The sequence below is a fragment of the Mytilus californianus genome, unplaced genomic scaffold (genome assembly GCF_021869535.1).
Source record: "Mytilus californianus isolate M0D057914Y unplaced genomic scaffold, xbMytCali1.0.p SCAF_83, whole genome shotgun sequence".
NCBI lineage: Eukaryota > Metazoa > Mollusca > Bivalvia > Mytilida > Mytilidae > Mytilus > Mytilus californianus.
This window is the reverse complement of record NW_026262738.1, coordinates 75,555-100,816: the sequence shown is the minus strand read 5'-3', so window position 1 is coordinate 100,816 and position 25,262 is coordinate 75,555. Positions and strand designations below refer to the sequence as shown.

The following is a 25,262-nucleotide window of genomic DNA, read 5'->3' as shown; positions in this document are numbered from 1 at the left end:
ATTATATAAGATAAAGTGATAAGATTAAGATAGTATTTGTTGTGTTTGGATTTCAACTGTGATAAAACAGGATTAATTTTCTTGATTTGCAAGTTCTGAATTTTGAATTTTGAATTATGAATGATCCTTCTCGGCTTTCGTAAATACTATTTATAGTTTTATTGCATTTAATAGAAAATGGGGATACAGAAACGTACCGTCCAGGACTACACTAACCAAGCAACCTTCCTCCTCCACATATATGCATGGAAATTCAACAGTAGTGTGATGTGTATTGTATTGACAAATTGTTAGTAGACTCAATATATTTGTAAAGTACATGTATAATAAAAATCATGTAGTTTTATGAATCGTTCACTGTGTCCAATTTCAAAATTTGATGTAATACTACTAAGTTTCGCTAAGCCTTAATTAATGCATTTTCCTGTGCAAATTTATGTTTTAATACATGACTTGTTATATTTAAGAATATAGTTTGTGTCTGATTTAAAGTTTATTGTTCATAATTGGTTGAATTATACTATTAATTTTCCCTCAACTTAAAGCATTTCAAGATTTTCTAGAGTATTAACTATTAGTGCTTACATTGTGCTTACATTGTTTATAAAAAAAAAATCTGTTGTTTCTATGATACTGTTTTAATCATTGGCTCTTTAGTTAGAATCTATAAAGTTTAGATTTTCCGTTTCCGAGTTATCGGATTTTAATTGAACTTTGGTGATTGGTTTATATTTATTAAAATAAGCTACCTTTAGTTTTTTTTGTTTTTTTTTTAATTCCAAATGTGACTTTGAGGAGTTATGAAACTCTATTTGTTCTAAAAGCGACGGGCGTATCATGTACACATGGCAAATCTCTTTATTTTAATAAAAAATGAAGAATTGAGATGACAATTTATGTATTTTTGATAGCTTTTTTCTTTATTTTGCTACATTACTTAAGTTTAATGACAACTTACGTTAGAAACCTTATATTTAGAATTAAAGAAGCAAACCGATCATCTATTATATGTCACATACCTTATCTTGACTATGTAGATATTCAAATGTTTTTGAAGTTCCTCTGTTTCCGTCTTGAAGGAGTGTATACTACATCCATCTTTTATTCATATCAATTAGCTTTGATCGGTGTCGACCCGCTATTCTGACAACCAATTGGTCCGACACCTCATTTGGCAAACAACCAATTAGTCCAACACAGGTCGTATTTAAAAAGCTTCTTTATAGAATCGGTAGACGTGGTGTTTGACCTAGTGTCTACCATCTGGTTTGTACGCAATACAATATCTAGCTTTACTACATGTAAATAAAACTACCCCGCTAAAAAGATAACTTGATTGATTGATTGATGTTTGTTTTACGTTCAGTGGCAAACATTTCATGAATGTTTAGAACGAGAACAAATTAACAGTTAATAGAAAAGGTAGGTCTTGTACTATGGAAATTTCTGGGCTGAAGTTAGCGAAATTGAAACTGCACTGGAAAATTATAACATATTGGAGAGAGACAGAATAGTAGTCTTGCCAAAGGCTACGAACCCTTCAAAGAGTTGTTGTAAGGAATCTTTAGGTGTAGAATACGTGACAATTTCTCTACAAGAGACATCATATGTAATGTTCTTATTCTGACCGGACGATAGTATTTGTTTTTATTGAGTACTTCATTAAGGTTAAGTCAACGAAAAAGGACGATATTTGCCAACAAAGTATCAATCGTGTTAAAAAAGCTGAGAGTGTTCTCTGAAAGCAGGGATTTAGACTGTGTATGGCATATGCATTAAAATCAAACGCTTAAAAACTAAATACTACTTTGTCGAGATTCAGTTTCCTTCTATCTAATCAACTTATCGTTTAACGGTCAACATCTCTATCGGCTGAACAGAATCAGTAAACACAATGTGTGTAAATAATTCTAAGCAAACACAAAAGGTGAATGATTCAGGATAAAATGAAAGTGCGCTTGCAAATACCAAAGTCGTTTATTTGATACGACCGAAAAACCATGACGTCCTCGTGAACTACGCGAGACGAGCACAACATCACTAATAGGATTGTACACATATCTGGAAATAACCCTGAGTTTTAACAGAAAATCCAAAAAAATAGGACAAGGTAGCAGTGGCAAACTTTTCTATTCAGACATGGAACACGATATTGTTTTATACTAAATTGGATGAGGATATATCAACATAAGAAATGTGTAGCGTTTGATTATTACTTACATTGTTGTAAAATCGTAAATATTTTGAAAATTGTATCTGTCTGTGCTAATCTCTAAAATTATCATCAATATTGTTAACAAGTAAGCCTATTCGGGTCTGAATGTTTATGTTTCGTTCGCATTGTGAATGTCAGATTAACGTTCAGCTGGATTTACATTGGTGACTTAATTCCAAAATAATCTTTAACCTTAGTTTGCTTGATATCATTTGATTTTCCTATCAGTTCTTTCTGACCCCAAGGATGACTAGGGTATATATATATAAGGTCATATCTCTTGATATTATTCCAACCGACAGTATAACCCTTGCCAAAGTAAAGCGTCCATTTGGCTATTCGGGATATTTAAATTGACAGCGTCTTCCGGTCAGAATGAGAAAGTACAATCCGATACCTCTAGTTGCTCTTTAAGAACCCGTACAACAACTCTTTTAACGGTCCATAAGTGACCTGTTGAAAAGGCTAAATATCTTTCCCTGTCTAATATACTCTCGTTTTCTAGTAGCATTATAAATCTCCACCCTTCATTCGGACGACCCCTATTTCAGAACTTACTTAGTATATGTATGGTTAGTTAGTTCTCATCATGAACATCCTTGAAATATTAGCCACTGGACGTTATGCAAACACCAAACAATCAATATTTGTTCTTTTTGAACTTCTTTGCTCTAGCTCCTTACATATAAGGAGTAGTTGCGTGTTCCTGTGACAGATACAGCTATTAAAATATCAAATAGTTGTTGATCCGTTAGGATCTGTAGTATTTTTTCATAGCAAAGAAACATACAGATTATACTAAAAACTCCAACAACCGTATAATCTCATCGTTTGTAAGCTCAAGGAAATCTATTAAACGATTTTATGATAATTCTATTGTAATTTTATTCCGCCCTATTTCTATATACCAGTATATATTTAGTTAACTCATATACTTGGATATAGTCAGTAGATTCCCTACGGGCCATCACTGATCATGAAGAGTATTACTCTAAACCATTGAACCAGTTTACCCACGGTTCAAAAAAGAGTGAAATAACGACAGAAACACTCCAAGACAAGTGTTCGGGTGAATGGGATGTCGGACTATTAGACTGTGGGACTTATGGTCGGTCTAATGGGGTGTCTGGATATCGTGCTGCTCCTTTGCGATGTCATGAGAATATCCATACACGCCTTTTTACTACAAACAACTTAAAACATAGTCACTTGAACAATCAGTAACAGAAAGTTTCTAATTATTTAGAACTAAGGCAGGTGTCAGTCAAACGGGAAGTATTTTTACACTTTAATTCAGTTGCCGTACATCGTAGATGATTTTATAGCTGATTTATTACCAAACGTGTATCACATATAAATAAGGCCAGTATCAAGACATGGTCTGATTATCAAACATTCATTGCAAAAGTGTGAGAAATCCTCACAATCTTGAAACTAACCCTGTTTGTTACGTTTTATACTAAGCATAAGGTTTCAGGCCATAGAAATGTTATATTCATATTTCACCAGCAGGTTTTAATCAGGAAAAGTGCGTTTTCAACCTAGTAACTGAATTTAACATATGCATGTTAACCGATTTTGAATATTAATTCTTCTAAAAAAAAATATCGGAACACCTATATTTTGTTTTTGTTTAATGATTGGTACGGAATGATAATCTACAAATCTTCCGAGAAGTAACAATCAAAAGACTACCTTACATTCCTGACCCAAATAATGTTTTGTGATTATAATGCCAATTCATTTTGTTTCCGATATACAAAATATAAGTTATTGTGTCAATAATATTTGTATCATATCATTACAGAATTTAAACTATCCGTTGCAATCGTGTCAATAAAAAGATTAACTATTCAGTTAGTATCTTCTTTTTAACTAAATTATGGTGTCACTGTTCTGTGGTCATTCAAATCTTCTACAATATCTGTGATTTATACAGACAATGAAAGAATAAAACCTTCAGTAAAGTTGTTATCAACTTGGAATTCAGTACAATTATTTCATATGCTGTGAACTTGTACTTGTTTCATGGTTCACTGATCATAAACATGTAACAGTAATGAATACATTCTTTGAGGTTAAAGTGTTTGATTCAGGTATTTATCCATGAATTTGTGGTCACATTAACTTAAAACTTAGCAGACATGTTCATTGTGAACATAGTGAAGTGAGCTTTTAATAGTATATACCAGCTAAAGATTTTACACCTAAATCTTGAGTAACTCTTGTTAAACTCTTTTTGTATAGGTATTACCGAAGTGTTTGCTATTTATGCAGTCAAAGGATCAACTGGACAATTGGTATGTCCATACACCAGTAAAGTAAGACTGCGATGGTTTTTCAAGTTCCCTGGATTAGCTGAGTTTACAATTTATTCAGAAAATGGGGAAATATCACCTCATTTAGCACCGGAATTTAAAACATAGACTGAGTGTAACTGGTAACCATGCGATAGGACAATATCATCTGAACATATCTAACATTCAGGAGAGTGATCAGGGGATGTATCAATGTATTGATGATAAAGTTCAATCAGATACACAAGAATTGATTGTTATTGGTTAGTACGTTTTAACTTGAAGAGATGAACCTAAATATCCATAAAACTATTAAATGATTTACTTAACGACTCACAACAGAGACTGGGTGTTACAGGTAATCATGATAAAGCGGAATACCATCTGAAAATATCTGATATCTAGGAGAGTAATCAGTAGATGTCGGCTGTTTGGTTGGTTTTTTCTGGTAACAGAAATTCACAATTGTTGTTCCATAGGACGTGAAGTCCATATTTCGATACACATTAAAGAAGATGTATGATTGCTAATGAGACAACTCTCAACAAGAGACCAACTGACGCAGAAATTAACATTAATTTTATAGCTCACCGAACAATAAAACCTATACTGCATAGTCAGCTATAAAAGGCCCCGAAATGGCAAATGTAGAACAATTCAAACGAGAAACTAACGGCCTGAGGTATGCACAAAATAGTGAACAAAAGCAAATATGATATACAGCAGCAAACGACAACCACTGAATTACAGGCTTCGGACTTGGGACAGGCACATACTAAATGTGACGGGATTAAACTAGTTTGAAAGCGGACCAACCCTCCCCTAACCTAGGGCAGTGGTGTAACGGTTTATTGTGGCTATTGCTACATTTTAAATCTTAAAGGTAAAATAGTAAACATTTATGTTGGAGTTCCTAGAAGTTTTATGTAAACATTGGGATTACATGTATGTAGGATTATGTAGGGACAACATTTAACTTATGAACCTAGGTAAATACAGGTAAATCTTGAAGACGAAAATGACAAGCTGCTTTCTTTAAAAAAAAAGAAAAGCAATACGTGAACATAAGATCGCTGGTCGCCAAAAGATTGTTGCTCAATTTTTGTTTGCTTTTGAACTGAAATAATTGACTGTGAATAGAAGAAGATAATGATGATGTAAACTACCTTTATAAAAACTATGTAATTGTGTTTCTCTAATTCTATGGAAATTTATCCCTTTCCGAACCCATTGTATAAAAAAATTTAATCAACGTGTGGTTGCCGGTGATCTCAGAGGATGATTGGATGAGTCTAAGGGTCATAACCTTTATCAGCTCAAAATATGCTAACAGGTGTTAATGAAATTGACAACTTTGTAAAATGTGGAAGGCACTCGAAGGGGGTTTTGGTTTAACAAAAAATGAAAATGTATTTTTTAATCATTAGAGAAACAGATTCTTACATTGTTACTCGTGAATTATCGGATTTATCCAATCTCGATAGTTAAATTGATAATTTAACTATCTCGATTGGATAAATCCGATAATCAACTAGTATCAATGTAAGAATCTATATGTACATTCTTGCACAAGTCAGTTGAAAGCAATGATGGATAGTTGTGAATATAAAAGTGTATATATACAGCTACTACTTGAATATACATTTTAAAGCTCGGCTATTTTATTTATTACCTGGGAATATACATAAATTTTTCAATACCCTTTTGCAAATCCCAATTTCTACAAACCAGATGTCTAATGCAAATTGCACAAACCACGTAGCAATATAAATTTAACCACTCAGTTTGCTTTATAATCTGGATGCATTTATATTATCTGTCATATCTTTATATTTTGTTGCCTGCATGGAGGCCTTCTAATTCTCAACTCATTATTGAAGCTGTATGAATTCATGGTAGATGTTGTTTAGATAAATTCAAAGTCCAACTTCCGTTTGAAGTGAAACCCTGTGGCATGCAACTTATAAGAGGGTTTCGAATATTTTCCTAAGAGTAACACACTAGCTTCATTTGACCCTCTTATATAGAGACTTATTTAAGTCTCATAAAACATATCAAATTTTAAGGATTTTTTAATTTTACTTAAATCAATCCAAATATTCTACAGAGAAACTTGGTTTTGAAGAACATTTTATTTATGAAGTTTCACGAATACCTGAACATACTCTCAAAAGAAACAATTTATATAAAAGATTTGTAGATATAAAACGATACCAGGATTAAAATGTTGAACGCCAGACGCGGTCCAGTTAAGTCAACAAAGAATCATCAGTGACTCTCGAATACAAAAATTTAAAAAGGCAAAGTTAAGTAATCTATTCCTTGGGTATAAAATCCTTGGCATTTCGGAATTGTCACAGTTAATAATAGGACATTAACTCAAAAAAAGAAAACAAAATAGAAACAGCTAGAGATAAGAATACCGTAAGTTACATGATGACCGTGCTTGAAAGTCACATGTCAATCTCTTACTGCTGTGTCTTGAATTTAAATAAGAAAAGCGAAAATTATCATTCACGAGTGAAATGAATATATTTTATGCATGCACGTGGTATTTTTGTCTAAGAAATAGTAAATAGAAAGCATACGCACTGATACTCTGGATAAGAATACGCATTTGCGTCATCGCATATATTAATATAATAGTTGAATTCGGATGTCAAACTACCTACCTCAAGTGTTTTGACTCCGGAATCATTGATATTTTATCAGGAATGTTTGCGATACTGGGCGTGTGGACAGGATGATGTATAATATGAATGAATCATGACGTGTATGATAGCTGGTCAACACAATGAATACAATTTTCAAAACTATACCATAGTACAAATATTTAGATGCTATAAGGTTGAACTATTAAAACAAACAAATAAAAAAAAGAATTGAAAATCAGAAATTGTATTATTAAAAAAACATTCCTGCTAGTGAACTTTTTCCGAAAATTTAGAATATAATACCAATAAACACAAACGTCGAGTATTTAGTGATGGACATTGTATTTATCAAATGCATCTCTTTAATAACATAAGCAACACGACGGGTGCCACATGTGGAGCAGGATCTGCTTACCCTTCCGGAGCACCTGAGATCACCCCCAGTTTTTGGTGGGGTTCGTGTTGCTTAGTCTTTGGTTTTCTATGTTGTGTCATCTGAACTAGTATTTGTCTGTTTGTCTTTTTATTTGTGGCCATGGCGTTGTCAGTTTGTTTTCGATTCATGAGTTTGACTGTTCCTCTGGTATCTTTCGTCCCTCTTTTTTAAAGTCTATCATTCGAATATATGAATATATTGCTTTACAAAATATTAGCAGAGACTTATAAATTCATACTTAAACAGCATAAAACAATTAACATTATGATAGTTATTAATTTTGTTATAATTATTGTAAAATAATAATGACGTTTTTTTTGTGAGATGCAAGGATCTAAAATGCATGTGATTTGAAACATATTTTGTCATTCACGACCGTTTAAAACTTAGATATTTAGCTAACTTTGGGTACGCATCCCTTCTCAGTGGTGCTCATACATTACATATAATTTTCATAAATTTAATAACTGTTCAAATCTGTGAGACATTATAATGCACGTATACAATACAATTTTAATTATATTCTATTAAGAATAAAATCAGTCTCAGTTTAAACTTAACAATGAATATTCTCTTAGTCTGGTAGTATCTAAATTAGAAATATTTTTTACAGAAAAAACCCTTTTGTTTGATTATCTTTCTGCCTTCCGACCACTGTGTTTCCGACCTAAGATAAATATTTTAAACAGAAAAATCGTTTTTTAAATTTTCTTTTTGCTTTCCGACATATTCTCATGCTATGATCTATACACAATAACAAATGATAAACTTCAGAAATAATCAGTTCTGGGTTCTTATATTTCAGTTAACTATTCCCAGGTTTGTTGTCGCAATGCACGACAACACGTTGTTTTAATTCACAACAAACAACGCTTAGAGGGGCCGTCTCAAAGCATTAATTATATAACTGCGTTATCATTATACTTGATATTTAATAAACATTCACATTATTAAAAACATATATGTTTTGTCAAAAGGCAAATATGTTCTTACATATAAATGATTTTTAAATGCAACCTAGTCTTTATGTGTCAATAATATTCAAAATTATAAAACGAATTCAAAGGCAAAATGTTATTCACAATCAATTGCCATTAATTAGGTACACGTGAAAACATTAATATATACAAATAGATAATATCAATTAAAATATAAATATATTAAAATTGTTGTAATGCACTAAATTTTGAATTAAAACAAAATTAATTAAAACAGAGCACCAGTACAGCTAAGCTTTGCACTAAATTGAACACACAAGAAAATACAAAGCATAAATCAAAGTGCTAGAGATGAGAAGCAGCTTCTTAATAACGGACTGGCGTCAGTTCATCATGCATTCTGTAACCTTGTTTTTAGTGTTTGAAATTTATTATAATTAAGTACTTGTTATAGCTCTTTTGATATCATATTCATTTAAAAAAAATCATAATTCATTTAATTAATGAAATAATTTTATTCGTTGAAGCTAAAGCTGAAAGTGTTTTTCACTATTAAATGCCTTCACTACCATTCTTTTAAATTATTTTTTCTAGACTTTTAAAAGCTTTTACTAGTTTTCTTTAAAATAAATTATTAATTAGACTACAAAATGCTTTTACTTCCTTTTTAATTCAGAAATTCCACTTGTATTGTACTAAAACATAGATTTTAAATGGTTAATATTTGTTAAACGTATATTTGATGAATGTGGATTTTCTAATATCCTACCGTAGTCTATAATCGGTCATAATGTTGGTTCGTTCGGATTTTGTTATTGTACTTATCACACGGAAAAACTCCGCATTGACGTCACTACGCTAATACCAGCGTACAAAATTAGTGCAGAATACATTTTTTCTACACTTCTAAATAAACAAACATTTCTAAAGATATGTTTTCATTGTAATTCTAAAGCATTGTACAAAAATGCCAATTTTCTAATGGCCGTTTCAAACCTGACTTCCGAATTCCTAAAATCATTCCAGAACTTCAGAAATCCCCTCTTCCGGCCTCCATTGCTTTGTTTACATTCCATTTAGCGTCATCAATCTTAATGGCAGACCAAACAGGCCAAGCAAATCGTATTTTTTGACGAATTTCAAAATGGCAAGCACCTTACGTCTTACGCGATTTTCCCGCGAAAAAAAACCCATCCAAATTGAAAGAAAAACTTTGGGAAACAAACGATAATCATGCCATATTTTTGTTCAGGAATATAGAGTAGGTAAATAAAAAACAATATACATATATTTTTCCTAAAAAAAAAAATGGTTCAATATAAAGAGATCGATATTCTGACCATAAGTAAATATTCATATAAAGTTCCATTGATATCGAATTTCATGGCTAATAATGAGGTTTCCTATTGAATAAACCCCCAATTTATTGCAAACTATTTCAAAGCAATATCATACAAACAAATAATATTATTGCCTTGTACTAAAAAACCTCCTAATTGACAGTAGAGCAATTTGATTGGATATAACGATTCAATGTGTCACGTGGTTTTGAAGCCATTAGAATTTGAATGTAAACAAACCGGGTCAGCTGCTGCAGTATGGAACAACATCGTACATTCAGTGACTGAGAAACAATTATGAGTAACCAAGCTTGACAATACACAGTAATAAAAAAACAAAGCTAAGTCTACAGAAAAAAAAATAAAAAATGGCCTTAAGTGCACGACTTACCACCATTGCGGGATATCTTGAACACACAGCTCTTTTATATATGTATGGTTGAAATTTAATATCAAAGCAAGATTGTGTGATCAATTCAAACAAACATGGAACAAGACTATTCAAAACTTTTCCAAAGCCTTGAATTATCGTATTTTTAAGAATTTATTGTGTTTTGAAGAATATTTTAATATTTTAGACGAAAAAGATTTTTTAACATTATGTAAATTTAGAATATGTAACCATAAGCCTCCAGTCGAACTTGGAAGATGGTACAATATAGAAAAGGAAAATAGAAAGTGTAATTTATGTAATCTAGAAAATGGAGATGAATTCCATTACATTATTAATTGTTAACATTTTAAAGAAGAGAGACATAAATTTATAAATCGAAGTTTTAGTGGAAGGCCAAATATCATACTATTTACTGAAATTATGTCCTCTACAAATAGGACAGATCTCATAAACTTATCTAAGTTTATACGAATTATAAACAAGCGAGTGTGTCATCCTGAATAAATTCTTTTTGTTTTTGTTGTTGTTGTATATATTGTATATTTATGTTTATGTATTTAATGTATTGTATTATATGTCTTCTCTATACCTATGTATTTGGTGATGAGAATAAAGATATATATATATAAAGAAAACAAAAAACAAAACAGGTAAAATTGCATGTGACCTAATAAGACACTCATGACTAAAATAACATATTTTGCAATAACAACATCTATTGTTGTTCCCTCAATCTCCTATAGGTTTAGTCACGTTTCACCAACATTTGATAATTAGATTTAAAGAAAATTAAGGACATCAAAAATCAATATATACTTTATATATTTAGTGTTCGAAAAAATGGCAGTCTTGAGTTTGTTTTTTTGTGCAAAATAACGAAGGCTTAGTAGAGATTTCCAATAAAATGACATACGTACCTAACTCGACGTACGCACGTAACGGGACCGGTTATTGCTTACCTATTAATTTTGTTAAATGGGTCACTCAAGTTTTAACTAAGTATTCCTAAACTATTAAACCCATTCATGATAAATTTTATCAATATCAAGTATTTCTAAGATGATAAAAAACAAAAGAAATCATGATTTTTATATATCACGTGATTATTGAGATTCCCGCCAAAACTTCGCTGTCATAAGACCACGTATCTTTACCTATCATACGATTGATTTGAGTTGTCTTTCATGGTTTTCACCATGACTTTGATTTTCGATATACTTTGCAAATGAACCTTTTATTATTTAATACTTGACATGCTTTTATTTGCCGTTGTCAGATCTTGTCAGATTGGTGTCCCTTTTTCCTTTCTTCTCTTAATGTTTTATAATATTTAATTTCCGTGGGTATTTATTATTAGACAGTGATTTTTCTAGCAACTTCAGAAATATCGAACAAAGTGTTAGTCAAAATTTGTCTCTGTTAAAGTTGATAAATGGGATTGCATCATACTTTATTAAGCATCATTTCAAACGTTCCATTCTTCTGTAGTTCATCTTGTTTATTTACAATCTCCGATTTTTTTTTTCCCAGGGAAAACTTACGACAAAGGGATGTGTATATTTAAAAAAAAATAATTAATACAGGTTTTGTAGTTCTTTAAATTTTAATAGTTGACATACACTTTTCTTTCAAATGAAAGTCAACTTACGTTAAAAAAAAAGAATTTTGTAATTAATAATGATATATGAAAATACATGATTGTGTACACAAATTCGTTATATAGATTGTAATTTGGAAGGTGTACTTTATTAGCAACTGATGACTAATCTGCATATAAATGATAAGACTTTATTCAGAAGCAATACAGCTTATAGAATATACATTTTTACAATAATTTTTAAATGGATCAGTGTAATATAAATAACAATAATTATACACAATACACGTATGGCGGAGAATGACAATAAATTTATATGATAAATAAGGAATACAACTACATATTACGAATTTTTTCGATATTAAACAAAAATTTACCTGAATTATTAAGTTCTTTCACATTGTGAACTGATCATAACTGTATAAGTTTAAAAGTGGATGGATATTGCCAATAATATATAAACATTGACCGCTGTAGATAGTAAAGTATCAATTTATAGTAAATAATAATTGGCTAAAAATGTCTTGTCTCCAAGTATCTCTGATTAAAAGTGGATGAAAATGCCAATTTACATACTTGTTACATTTTTAAGACAACTATAATGCCACTTCAGTCTGTACAGTAATTTTCTTTTTAAAATGTACTTTTAATTAGGAAGGCTTGATATTGTCATAGTTGTTTTTGAGTTAGGTTAAAAGGAAGTAATTAAAGATGACTGGCGCCACCTAGATTTCACACTAGATTAGATTTTCTAATAGGTAGAAGTAAATTTATTTTCTGCTGCCCTGGTAATTAGAAATCAAAATTGAAATAGTGAGAAATGAGTGTTGGTCATTGGTGTAGAAATAGCGAGAAATTTGGAGGAAACTCTCTGTGACGAGCAACATTTTCTGTGCCAAATTAAGCAAGGGGTGTTCTTCATTTATACTATTTCGAAAATTCCGGAACAGTTGAGTACCCTTAAAAAATGCCATTTTTCTATCAAAAAAGCTTCGGCACCATATGTGTTTTGCAGTTTTATTTACATCCAAAGGTGTTGATAATTCAGAATTCGACATTTTTTTCAATGGATCTTTCGTAGTGAAAACGCAGCACCCAAAAAGGCTACCATTTTCGCCTATGTAGATAATTACTTCATTGTAACCGTTAAGACAACTCTTACTAATCAGATTAGGCGTGGATTCTATTGATTGAGTAAAGCAAAAATTTTGAGTTTCAATTTTTGTCTCGCCTTAGAGGTATATATTTATATATAAAAGTTAAACTCTACGACATATCCATGCATAGGATCACCAGTGAAGGTGAAACACGGCTGAAAACACATTTTATATCCATAATTACTTTAAATAAGTATTATCTCTGAAGAAAGGGTTTTCCAGGTTGTTATTATGTCGTGCTGTTGCACCACTGTCCCAGGCTTAGGGGGAGGGGGTTGAGCACTCACAAACATGTTTAACCCGGCCACATTCTTTATGTGCCTGTCCAATGTCAGGAGCCTGTGGTTCACTTGTTGTCGTTGGTTCATATCTGTTATATTTTTTTTGTGTAAATTGTTTTGTTTTAAATCAGGCCGGTAGTTTTCTCAATTGAATTGTTTCATATTTTTCAAGTTGGCCCCTTTTATAGTCGACTATACGGTATGGATTTTTCTCATTGATGAAGGCCGTATGGTTGCCTATCATTGCTTACATCCACTGCATTTCTTAATGGCAATCATACATGTACCACATCTCCTTATTTTAAAATTTATTTTTTTAACTTAATACGTTGAATATTCTCAGGTAATTTAACATGTAAGAAGCAGCTTTCAGTACCTGGGGGGTACTTTAAGATCGCTACTCTGTGTCTTTCATCATGAAAATGTAATTGTCTTGGACTTAATTCAAATTTGATTAGTTGAGCTATTTTCAACTACATTTTACAGGTTTTTTTTTCTTATGTTGTGCTGTTACACCAGAGTGTTGAGCGCTGATAAACGCGTTTTATCAAGCCAAATTCTATATTGGCTTTCCCAAGTCGGGAGCCTTCAATTCAGTGGATGTCGTTGATTACTTTCAGTAATTTTGGGGTTATTTTTACTCTTGTAAAAATATTTGTTTTCGTTTGATCTGTTTACATTTTTTAAAGTCAATGCCTTATATACTAGTATCTGATAATACGGTATGAGTATTTGCTTATTGTTGACGACAGCACGAGCCACTGTAGTCGTTATTCACGCCATTTGGACTCTGTTTGATAGTTTGACGCTCCACACGGATCCAGGTATATACATGTCGGAGTGTAAGGAATAAATCAAAAAAGAATGCATGCTAAGCATACAAATGCTTTTGAACAGAAAATTGAAAATATTTGTTGAACGGACAGACTGGCGGACGGACAGATAGGGTGATCATGGTAATATGAGTGCGGGTATAATATTTTGTTAGTGTATGTATCTTAGATGCTAGTGGTAAGGAAGTCTGCATCAAAACGGGGTAATCTTTACTTGTTAAAAAATATTTTATACTATTTAGAATAATAATTGCATGCCTACTGGATATTAATACAATAGCAAGTCACAAGGATAATGGAAGCTGTGAAACACCATTTTACAATAAAAACTTAGCTTTTTGATACAAAGAAACAAGGAGAAAAATCAAATAAATTATGTAGTAACAAAAAGTGTTATCAAAACAAAACAAGTGTTGCTAGAATAATAATATATGTACATAAAGCATAAAATATATAAACGGGTTTTTATTAAATATGGGATTGACTGGTAGCAGGCTAGCCTCGATTATGGGTTTAATTATTTTTTTATTGTAATGTGTTTATTGGCAAAAGCTACATATATAAATCATCATAGTAAGTAAGTCCATAGTACATCAGCAAAATTGAGACAAGTACATATAGTTGATATTTTGGATCATTTGACAAACTTAAAAATAATAATAATGGTAAAAAAAAAGAAAAAACTAACCTGGATTTGCATGGATTGGGTAGATATATTTATTACGTAAAAGTTTTCTTGTATAGTCATTCTATTAGGTGGAGCCAGGGGTTCCAGCAGGAGTACGCTCTTTGCAATGGTTTATTTTTATAAAATATTATTTTTTCAATAAACAAATTTTCTTTAAGATAATTTTTTAAGGCTACCATATTTACTTGACCACATTGCATTTTTGTTTTGTATATTTACTATTTAGTTAATAATATTATGAGGTTTCTTATGTTGTTTTTTTTCTGTTTTTTCTAATATCCCAAATAAGACTATATCTAAATTAAGTGGTAGTTCAATTTGGACTTTTGAATATACCCATTTATTAAGTTCTTCCCAAACATCAAATACTTTTGGACATGTCCAGAATATGTGTTCTATAGTTTCTATCGAGTCCGTACAGAAAGTGCATTTATTGTTTTGTGAGACTTCAATTTTGTAGAGTAATTTATTTGTTCCAAAAATCTGTGATTAATCCTGTCAATATTGGAGCCACTGAAATTTTGAATTTTTAGTAATGTAAAAAGGCAGTCTATAGACTTTATTCCAAATAATATTCTGTCTATTTAGGATTACTGACCACTTTTCCTGTGATGTGATACTTGTTATGTTTTCGTTTAAAACATTGTACATGTCTTTTGATCCTTTTGTAGATTTCAGAAATCTACAAAAGGATAGTAGTAGTTGGTATAATTGGCCCATAAAGCTTTAAAAGCTAATTACATTTAATATTAAGACTTTTCATATAGGAATTAACTGCTGAGATTACTCCTTGAAATATAAGAAAGTTGGTATCAATATTGTATGTTTTTTGTAATTCCGGCCAGTTCATTAAATGCCCATCATTATCAATTAAATCATTTATTAGCCAGACTCCCTTTTCAGTCCATTTTTTATACAGAGGGATTTGATTACCAATCTTAATTTGTTTATTATTCCAAAGATTAGATACGGTAAAATCATATTCGTTCTTAACAGCTACTTTAGTTTGGAGTTCAGTCCAAGCATTAAAAACCTCCTGCCAAAATGAATTTCTTACTTGTGTTCTTGGACCAACATTCAGCAATTCATTTAATTTAATTTTTTCAGAACAAGTTAAATAAATAACTTACAATAATTATTATTCTGTTTAATTATTCTTCTTATCCAAGTTAGTTTTAATCCTTTTATATATTGTTTTAGATTTAACATGTTAAGTCCACCCAGTTCATATATTTGAGCAATTATTTCTCTTTTAATTTTTTCTGATTTACCATCTCAAATAAAATAAAATAAATTTTTAATAAATTGATTAAGTAATCCATTGTTAAGATTTGATATAGTTAAAAATAAGTGATTGAGTTTTGAATTTATAAGACTTTTAATTATAGTATTTTTTCTAATTGGGGATAAATATTTGTTTGACCAACTTTTCATTGTTCTTTCTATCTCTTTAAGTTTGGGTTCGTAATTTAGTGTTTCCATTTCTTGTAAGTCAACCGAATATTTAATACCCAGGAGCGTAAATCTGTTGGAACCCCACTCCAATCCCCACTTTGCACACATTGTATCTTGGCTATATTACTTTTTCCCAATCTAAACTACCTTTGTTTTCTCAAATTCATCTTGAGACCAGACCATTCAGCATATAATTCTAAAACACAAAGAGATGCATTTAAGGATTCTGATGAACCATCTAAAATAAGTGTGGTGTCATCAGCATATTGCGATATAAAAAATTCTGAGTCTTCAATAGTAATACCTTTAATATTTTCGTTTTTTCTAAGTAGTATTCCTAAAATTTCAGCACATAACAAAAAGATGTAAGGGGATAAAGGATCCCCTTGCCTGCAACCTCTCTCAATTGTAAAAAAGTCTGAAAGAAAATTATTCTGTGTTACTGCTGATTTGGTATTTGTAAAAAAAAGTTTTAACCCAGTGTTTTATGGAATTTCCAAAGTTGAAAAAAATAATTATTTTTTTGGACCCCCTGATCAAATGATTTTAAGACTGGATTTTTCGGCTTCTCCACCAAGCATGATGCATTCACGAGTAAGAGCAGGTGTTGGTTTCACGAAGAAAGACAAGTGTGTCTTTTTTTCGGGTACGCTATTTTGTTACCTAGCATATAAAAATGCGACTCTAAGTATTGGTCATTTACAAAAATGTATATTCATTTATCATTATCATTTCATCATCCTTAATATATATGTAATATTTGTCGCGGATATAAAACATACATCAGTATCATCATCTTCATAAGTATGATAGCTTGAGGCTTCTTCGTCGTAAGTATTATAGCTTGAGGCTAAATTTTTATCTGATATTTTAGCCAATTTATGTCGAGAACTTATTTTACGCATGCATCTCTTTGCTACATAGTTTTTATAAATGTCCATGTTAAAGCCAATAGAGATCATAGAAGTATGTTTATCAAATGATCATGTCTACTCACAATTAAAACAGTAAGAAAAGGATTGACTCGTTCGACTAAAACAAAGCACAAAAACAGCAATTACTAGTATTTCCAAATAAACTCCATGTACCGATCTTAGAGTATTCACAGCTACTGAACACTATCTTTAAAACAACTACAACTAATAAATACAGAATAATTATCCAGTCTAGAATATTAATCAATTATTTCGTACTGTTACACCACTGTCCTAGGTAAGTGGGCCAGCTAATATGTTTAACCCCGCCACATTATGTATGGATGTGCCTGTAATTCAGTTGTTGCTGTGCTTTCGTTCATTTTTTGTACATTAATAAGGCCGTTAGTTTTATCGTTTTAGTTGTTTTACATTTGTCATTTTGTGGCCTCTTATAGCTGACTATGCGGTATGGGCTTTGCTCATTGTCGAAGGACGTACGGTGGCCTATAGTTGTTAATTTCTGTGTCATTTGGTCTCGACTTGTGAAGAGTTGTCTCATTGGCAATCATACTACATCTTCTTTTTTGTACACATCACAAATTAAGTATAAAAAGTACATGAACAGTCTAGAAAAGCAAGACCTTTTGTCATGCCAAAAAGCACAGAGTGTCTGTAGGACCATTAGTGTTCATAACTGTATAGCAGATTATATGTAGTTTCTAAAAAATGTAACGATAATTTATCGGCAAAAGATACATGATGATTTGTTAGTGGAATTATATATAACTAAATAAATAAATATTTATATTAAAAGAAACATCAGAAACAAGAATATGTGTCCATTAGATTACACGTCAGTATCACATTTCCGTGTTAAGTGAGCTCTAAATCCAGGAAAGATCCAATTCAGTATGTAGTCTAAACTTTTAAATCTCATGCGAGATGTCTAATGTTCAAACATTGTTGTTTTAAAACGTATTTATCAAAGTCAAACGACAATCATTTAATTTTTGTTGTGCTATACAATTTGCGATTATGGCCGGATCCAAGATATTTGAAAGAGGGCGTAGTTCCCGATAATTGAATTTATACTGCCGATCTGAGCAATGCGAAAAAAATTGGACGATTTTACACTAAAAAATTGTATAGATAACGTGGAAAACGCGAGATTTTCAAAATTATTTGGCGATCGAAAGGTGGGAGTACGCCCTCTACCCCTGTATCCGCGAATGCACGTTTAGGTATACATGGACAAAAACCTCGTCCCAATCATTATTATAGTTAAAGACGAAAAAGTACTATTCGATAAATGTATCAATGATATGAATTTCTGCCCACGTCAAATTATCTTGAATTAAATTATAAAAAATATTTTTTTTTAAAAAGTTAGTCGCGTCCACCTTTTACATTCGGGTGTGTTGGAATCTATTATTTAACGTTAAAAATAAAAAAAAGAGATAACCTTCTCGCTTCGGATTTCATTATTTTTTAATATTTTAATGCTAGATTTTTACTTGGTAGTTTTTAAAATTCATATTTCGAGAAGAACTGAAATATGGGTCAAGTGAAATTTCAAGAAATGATGGGTGTATTTGATTACAAGATGCCAGCTTACTTATTCCATTAAAATATTTTTGTCAATAAAATCATTCAAAATTTAATAACAAAACATTTTAAAATTTTAAAAAAGTAGTTGGGGTTGATTTTTACATTAAGTCTATATCAGCAAAAAATGCGTGTTCAAAGAGCAAAAAATGCATGCAGTGTATGCTCCCCTCCGTCATGCTTCATTGCAATAGGACGAAATACGTTGAGTTAGGTCGGTTATGTAGAGTAAAGTCATTTTATTGGAAATCTATTAATGCTTAAATATAGGATTTTTCATAATTCAACCATACTTTCAACCACAATCTGAAGCAAGTTGACATCCTCCTTAAGTTACTAGACTAATTATGATTTTTTTTTCGGAGTTGGACATAGGACATAGGAGACATGACATAGTCAGTAATTTTTGGCTCAGAGATTATTTTTGAAAAATAATGACTTTCTTCGATAGTGGACACTCTCGATATGCTTTATATAACTAAATGTTTTTGAGATAAATTTCGCACCATGATTATATAACTAAATGTTTTTGAGATAAATTTCGCACCATGATTATATAACTAAATGTTTTTGAGATAAATTTCGCACCATGCCATCAATATTAACTGGAATGATTTTTTTGTAACTGTAAGTTACCATCAATACTGAAAATAAATATTGAGCCTAAATATTCAAATGCGCTTTTTTCAGTATTTACAAAAAAAACAATTTGGTGCACAACAAGTCAATTCTATATTGCTCTGTAGGTTAAATTTTGATATAAAAGATGTGAATGCATTAATACTCGTATACTTATATGTTCTTTGGAAATACAATGTACCATTACCATTTCGATGCCATTATTGAAAAATGTATAAATATTTATATTGTGAGCATTCCCTGAAAAGCAATTCAGAAATTATTATCCATCTGGATTATAAAAATCATAAAACCTGTAGATAACTGCCCTTACAGTGCCTTCGTGCTTTGGTTTTGCCAACAGCACTTCCGAGAGTATCTGTGAATCAAATTCAACATTTTTGATAGACATATTGTTTTTTAATTATTTGTTTTTGATTTCCGACCTAAGGCTAATGTGATAACAATACACACTATCATGTTGTAGGTTGTACTTTGTAAATATAGCTGTTTCTCAAACCACGCCTCTTTTGGGGAGATACATAATATTCATAGATAACTTGATTTGTTTACGTACTGGTTCCCGGATATGATCTCTATGTTTCATCTTATAGATACATAACTATTGACTGTTCCCAGTATAAAAACATATTTTTGCGGTGAAAATTGAATTCTGAAGTAGGCCAAAAGTGGAGGTAGGGGTAGTACATAACTTTAGTATAAGTTAAAATTCTAACAAGTTCAGGGCATATAAATGTTGAAAATATGCCGCACAGCCCAATGTTTTGACCTTTGAATATAGTAGTGCATATCAGCTTTTCATAATAGGATATAATTTTTAACGAAACTTTATAGTAAAAGTGACACAGTTTTAGCCCCAAAGGGAGTTCCTATGGGAAAGTCCATTGTCTTTATTTATAGAAATGCAACCTATATTGGGTTTAAAAAGAGAACATACAGAATTTCACCAAATCTTGTTTATCTCAGAGATTTAAATGAAATTAACTCAAATATGAAATTTTATAAATATTTCATGAAGATTGAAAAAATCCTGGGCCTTAACTATAATGACTCAGCATAAATTCACAGTTTACAGTATGCATAGTTTATTTAAAGCCCTGAATGCAAATTAAATTCAGAATATATGCATATTTATAATTTAAATTGTTTGGAATTGTTTATATTTACTCTTCGCAGTCATTGAAACTCATAGATCCTTCCTGAATATTATTGGGGGGGGGGGGGGGGGAGGGGTGGGGGGATTGTCATGTCGATAACCCAAAAGAAAGCCGTAACACCTAAATGTGCCTTTATGTGATCACGGCAGAAAACAATACAAGCTAGAAATACAAAAATACCTCAATAAAATTAACATTAGTGTGTTCTATCTTACATATGTACTAAATATTCCATATTGCTAGAAACAGCAGAATAATTTAGGAAATTTAACCTGTAATGCTGAGCACTATTATGTTTTATTGTGATAATGCTCACCAGCACGTTGTATTAAAATGATAACTTGTGCCTGTTCTCTACCACACCTTCTTAAAGTCATATAGTATTCCGTGATCATCATCGTTGCTACTTGATAAATATTCACTTCAAAAAGCCAAATTGAATGTTCTGTCAAAAGACACAATGATTTGAATTAAACAATAATTTTTTAATGCAATCTCGTCTTTGGAGAAGTTCTTTATTAGGTCGTAACCATTAATTCGAGATAATAAAAAAATACAGGAAAACTAGTCAAGAATCGTTATTTTAGGTTACAAACTCCTACTAGGAGTTGTCTGATAAAAATTTTGTTGAAAATAGGATGATCATGATATTTAAAACACTTTCGCCCCTCATATATGTTCTCTATCTAATATTACCAACTAACAAAAGTTAAGTATTGTATTTATTTATTATTAATTTTTGTTATGACTATAAATCATCCATTTGGGACTGGATGTTAAGGGAGCAACCAATCAGTCAACCTTATTTAGTGACCTATATAGATTTAGTTTTATGTGCATATATTCAAATTTTTAATCAAACAGAGAGTCGTTTTTTTTTTAGATATTTGGTTTTTACAATAAAAGTTTAAATAGATTTGAAGTTTTAATTGTCCTTAGTATATGAAGTAGTTCAGATTAAGTAGCACATAATAGTAAAGCAAGATTATCAAACGTTTAAGAAAAATGTAATGTATATCGCATAGACGAATTGAAAAAAAAGCAATACGTTCAGTGTGATATAAAAAATAAAATGCTGAATCATTGACATCTTCATCAACTAAAATAACAAATCTTACAAGAAAAAAAACCAAAAAAAACAAAACAAATACTAAAACAAAAGAGAAGGTACATGAGAAAAAACCAAGTGAAGGCAAAATTGTTACCATATAAAGTTTTTATGATTTTTATCAGAGTAATGGTTGAAAACCTCAACTGTTTTCCAATATGGCAATATCATTACAAAAATATATATGATACATATAAATGAAAATTGAGCGAATGAAAATCAATTTAGTTTCTAATCTCAATTTAAGTAGATGGATACAGTGATGTTCTTTCTCCAGTGTTATGTACCGCTACGCTGGTCTCGTGCTCGTTTCGAGTGGGAGGTTGTGGGTTCATTTAAGGTCTGCATTTACTTTCAGGGTACCTGTTCTTTATTATTACATGTAGATCTTTTTTACTTTTCGTGTTAGGAAATTACGGAGATTAATAAAATTCCCTTTAACTTAGCTAGTGGCTACTGTGGATGTTGACATCAAACTATGCAAACAATGCATACCCTAAACATAGGATTCCCGGTTTAATCTCTGTCCCAGATGATAATGTGCAAATTGTTAGAGTAGTATGTAATTCCTGTGTAAAATTTCATGTTAATATAGAAAAGTATGTGTTTTTTTGTAAAAAAAAAACATTATTTTGGTTTGATTCATTTTTTTTCAACTATGCCACAAAAGGGAAAAAAACTCAGATATCAGGGGAGATAACTCAGATAAAGTGATTTTTCTAATGGAAAGTGTTGTGAATTTACCTATTTTTATTTATAGCTAGAAAACAAGTCCGGTGATCTGAAAGCATGCTTTTAGAGCTTTCGTCTCAAATTTTATCTTAAAATTCTATGGTGAAGTTTTCTTTTTAGCAACACAAATTGAATTTTCAATGCATAATCTATTCAAAATCTACAATTTTGCATAATCTGTAGCGTAAAAAAAGTCCGGTCACCCATACTTTTTATTATATTTTGAAAAAAGCATGATAACAACTACATTTTGACAAATTATTAAAAAAATATATGGATTTTAATTAAGACTATCCCCCTTAGAAACATATCATTGTCTTAAAATAAAGTGCTGTCTTACTAGCAATATTTCATGGAAAAAATTTGAAACATAATTTTTTTGAAATAAAAGAAAATCTTTGAAACAGGTTGGCACTTTAGATAACAGCTTTATGTTGATGTAGGGCATATAGTTGACATCACGAATTATTGTATCGTCATCAGTCATCAATTAGCCGAATTGCAAAATGATCGCGGTATTTTAGGACAACATTTGCATGTAACATTAACTAAATAACAAAGATTTGAAAATGAAAAAAAAAACTATGATTTATAAACTCATGACACACGATCATTATATACACAAAAACGTTTGTATTGACGGTTTACGTCTATTAGTATTTTTCATCGCCATGTCAAGTCAAAATTTAAAAATTCATCTGATTTCCTGTAATTTGTTTATTCGGTTAACCTATTCTATTTTTTTATTTGGGGGGGGGGGGGGTCTTTTTATTTGAAACAAAAGGATTTTGTACCAATTACAATATATCATTTTATAACAAAAGGATTGTAAAGAAATGTTGCACGATACTAACGTTACACACTTGAAGACGTTAGCCAAAATAAAAACGTTAGAATGCACGTTTTTAAGATGGCTTTCTAAAATAACTTTTAACGGATTTTATGAGCGCAATACCCTAAGAACTTTAGATTCACGTTTTTCTTAGATAATAGATACTGCGCTTTTTATTAACAAAAAATGTAAATTGAATTAAAACCATTTGTTTAATATTCATTTTAATTACAAAAGCAATCGGTTTCATTTTCATACACTACGCACTGCAAATGCAGTCATTTATACACTCAGAATGGCGTGGCGAATGGACTACGGTATATCTGGCAAGGCAGTGTCATTTAGTTCTGCACAAATATATACAAGGGAATCAGCGGGAACAATAGCTGTTTTCTTTTCTATTCATTTTATTGTAGCGGATCGGCTGTGTCGATCATAATAAAGTCCGGAAAACACGTCAGTTCCGCAAGGAAACCTTGTCCCCTCCCCGGAATCGGTACATCTTTTTCTTACAACATTTAAAGTTTTCTCAAAAAGCAACAAAATATAGCCGTATTCCGAGTCGTCTGTGAAAACCGCAATACTGACAATGAGACGTAATGTTTTGTATATTTTGTTACATAACGTCACAATCGTATGTGGGGACATTGTATCGGACATTATAGTTTTATCTGATATCTCGTATTTTAGATTAAATTTATGAAAATTTAATATCAAGATTAAATTTATGAAAATTTAATATCAAGATTAAATTTATGAGAATTTAATATCAAGATAGAGATAACTTTTTGTACTTTTATCCTAAATTTATTTATTTTTTTATGTAGCGAATAGTACTGTATCAAATTAAAATCATTGAAAAAAAGAAAAACGTAGCCTTACCTCAATTGGGTATGAAGGGGACAAAATGTCGGACATGGCTAATCAACTCGAATAAAAAGAATGTGTTTTTAAAAAACCTGATTTTTGCATGATGCGAAAGTGTGAGCTTTGTACAAAATACTAGTATAAGAATTATTTACTTACGACATAGTGAATGCTCTGGTATTCCCTTTTTTGGGGACAAAATAGAAAAATGACGGAAATGTTTCGTGCATGGAACATATTATTTGTATCATCTTGATCCCTTTTTCTCGAATTTTGTCTTTTTGAAGGAAAAACCGACATTACGTCATCGACCAATTATGACGTGCTTGTTCTAAACAAAACTATTATGTCATTTGGTGGAATTTTTTATATGCTTTTTACGATATTCAGATTTTCCTAAAACTTAAAGTGTAACGCGGGATAAGGATATAATATTAAAAAAATGAATGTTTTATTGATTTTACTTAATGAAAATAGTCTGTAACATATACAAAATTTTTCTGAAAGATGAATTTAATATCAAGTTTAATGTTTATAAATTAATGACACGAATGTGTCTTGTCTGCGATTTCACCAAAATAACACCAGTATCGTGCGACGTTTCATAGTAAATTTTACATGTTACAAAACGAAATAAAAATAAACCGGCGAATAAGAATAAAGATTCTTAATTGCTTTATATTTTGTATATATTTTTAATTTTGATGGAGACTTCATTCCACATGTACATGTGATAGGACTAGGGAATTTTTATTTTCATTTGATATGTTACGATGTTATTGTAGTTGGGCCAACATATATATCTATAGAGAATGTAACTCCAGACAACAGAATATCTGGTATAGAAGGACATGATATGACTATTAGATGTACAGCTACAGGAGGTCAGCCATCACATGATATAAAACTAGTAATATTAGGATATACTTATCTTGGCAAACAGTCAGCACAGCACACATTCAAACCTGTCAGATCTAATGATAGTTCCAATGTTACATGTCTAGCAGGATATGAAGAGATCAACAGCTATCCATTGTCTACTTCGTCAAATATTCATCTTATGCGTAAGTACATGCCTGTACCAAGTCAGGAATATGACAGTTGTTATCCATTCGTTTGA

The 25,262-nt window shown here is 31.0% G+C and overlaps 1 protein-coding gene and 1 long non-coding RNA gene across 2 annotated transcripts in view; both read left to right on the top strand.

Moving 5' to 3' along the window:
* The window catches only part of LOC127713876 (uncharacterized), a 194,011-nt gene that overhangs the window by 134,323 nt on the left and 34,426 nt on the right, over nucleotides 1–25,262 (top strand). The gene's annotated exons all lie outside the window — the stretch shown is intronic.
* Nucleotides 1–25,262, top strand: part of LOC127713875 (uncharacterized) — a 65,895-nt gene that overhangs the window by 16,148 nt on the left and 24,485 nt on the right. Inside the window, exons 2-3 of the mRNA XM_052219842.1 lie at nucleotides 4,463–4,775; nucleotides 24,928–25,206. Coding sequence (XP_052075802.1) covers nucleotides 4,718–4,775; nucleotides 24,928–25,206 — 337 coding nt within the window. The 5' untranslated portion in view covers nucleotides 4,463–4,717. The remainder of the gene's footprint in view (nucleotides 1–4,462; nucleotides 4,776–24,927; nucleotides 25,207–25,262) is intronic.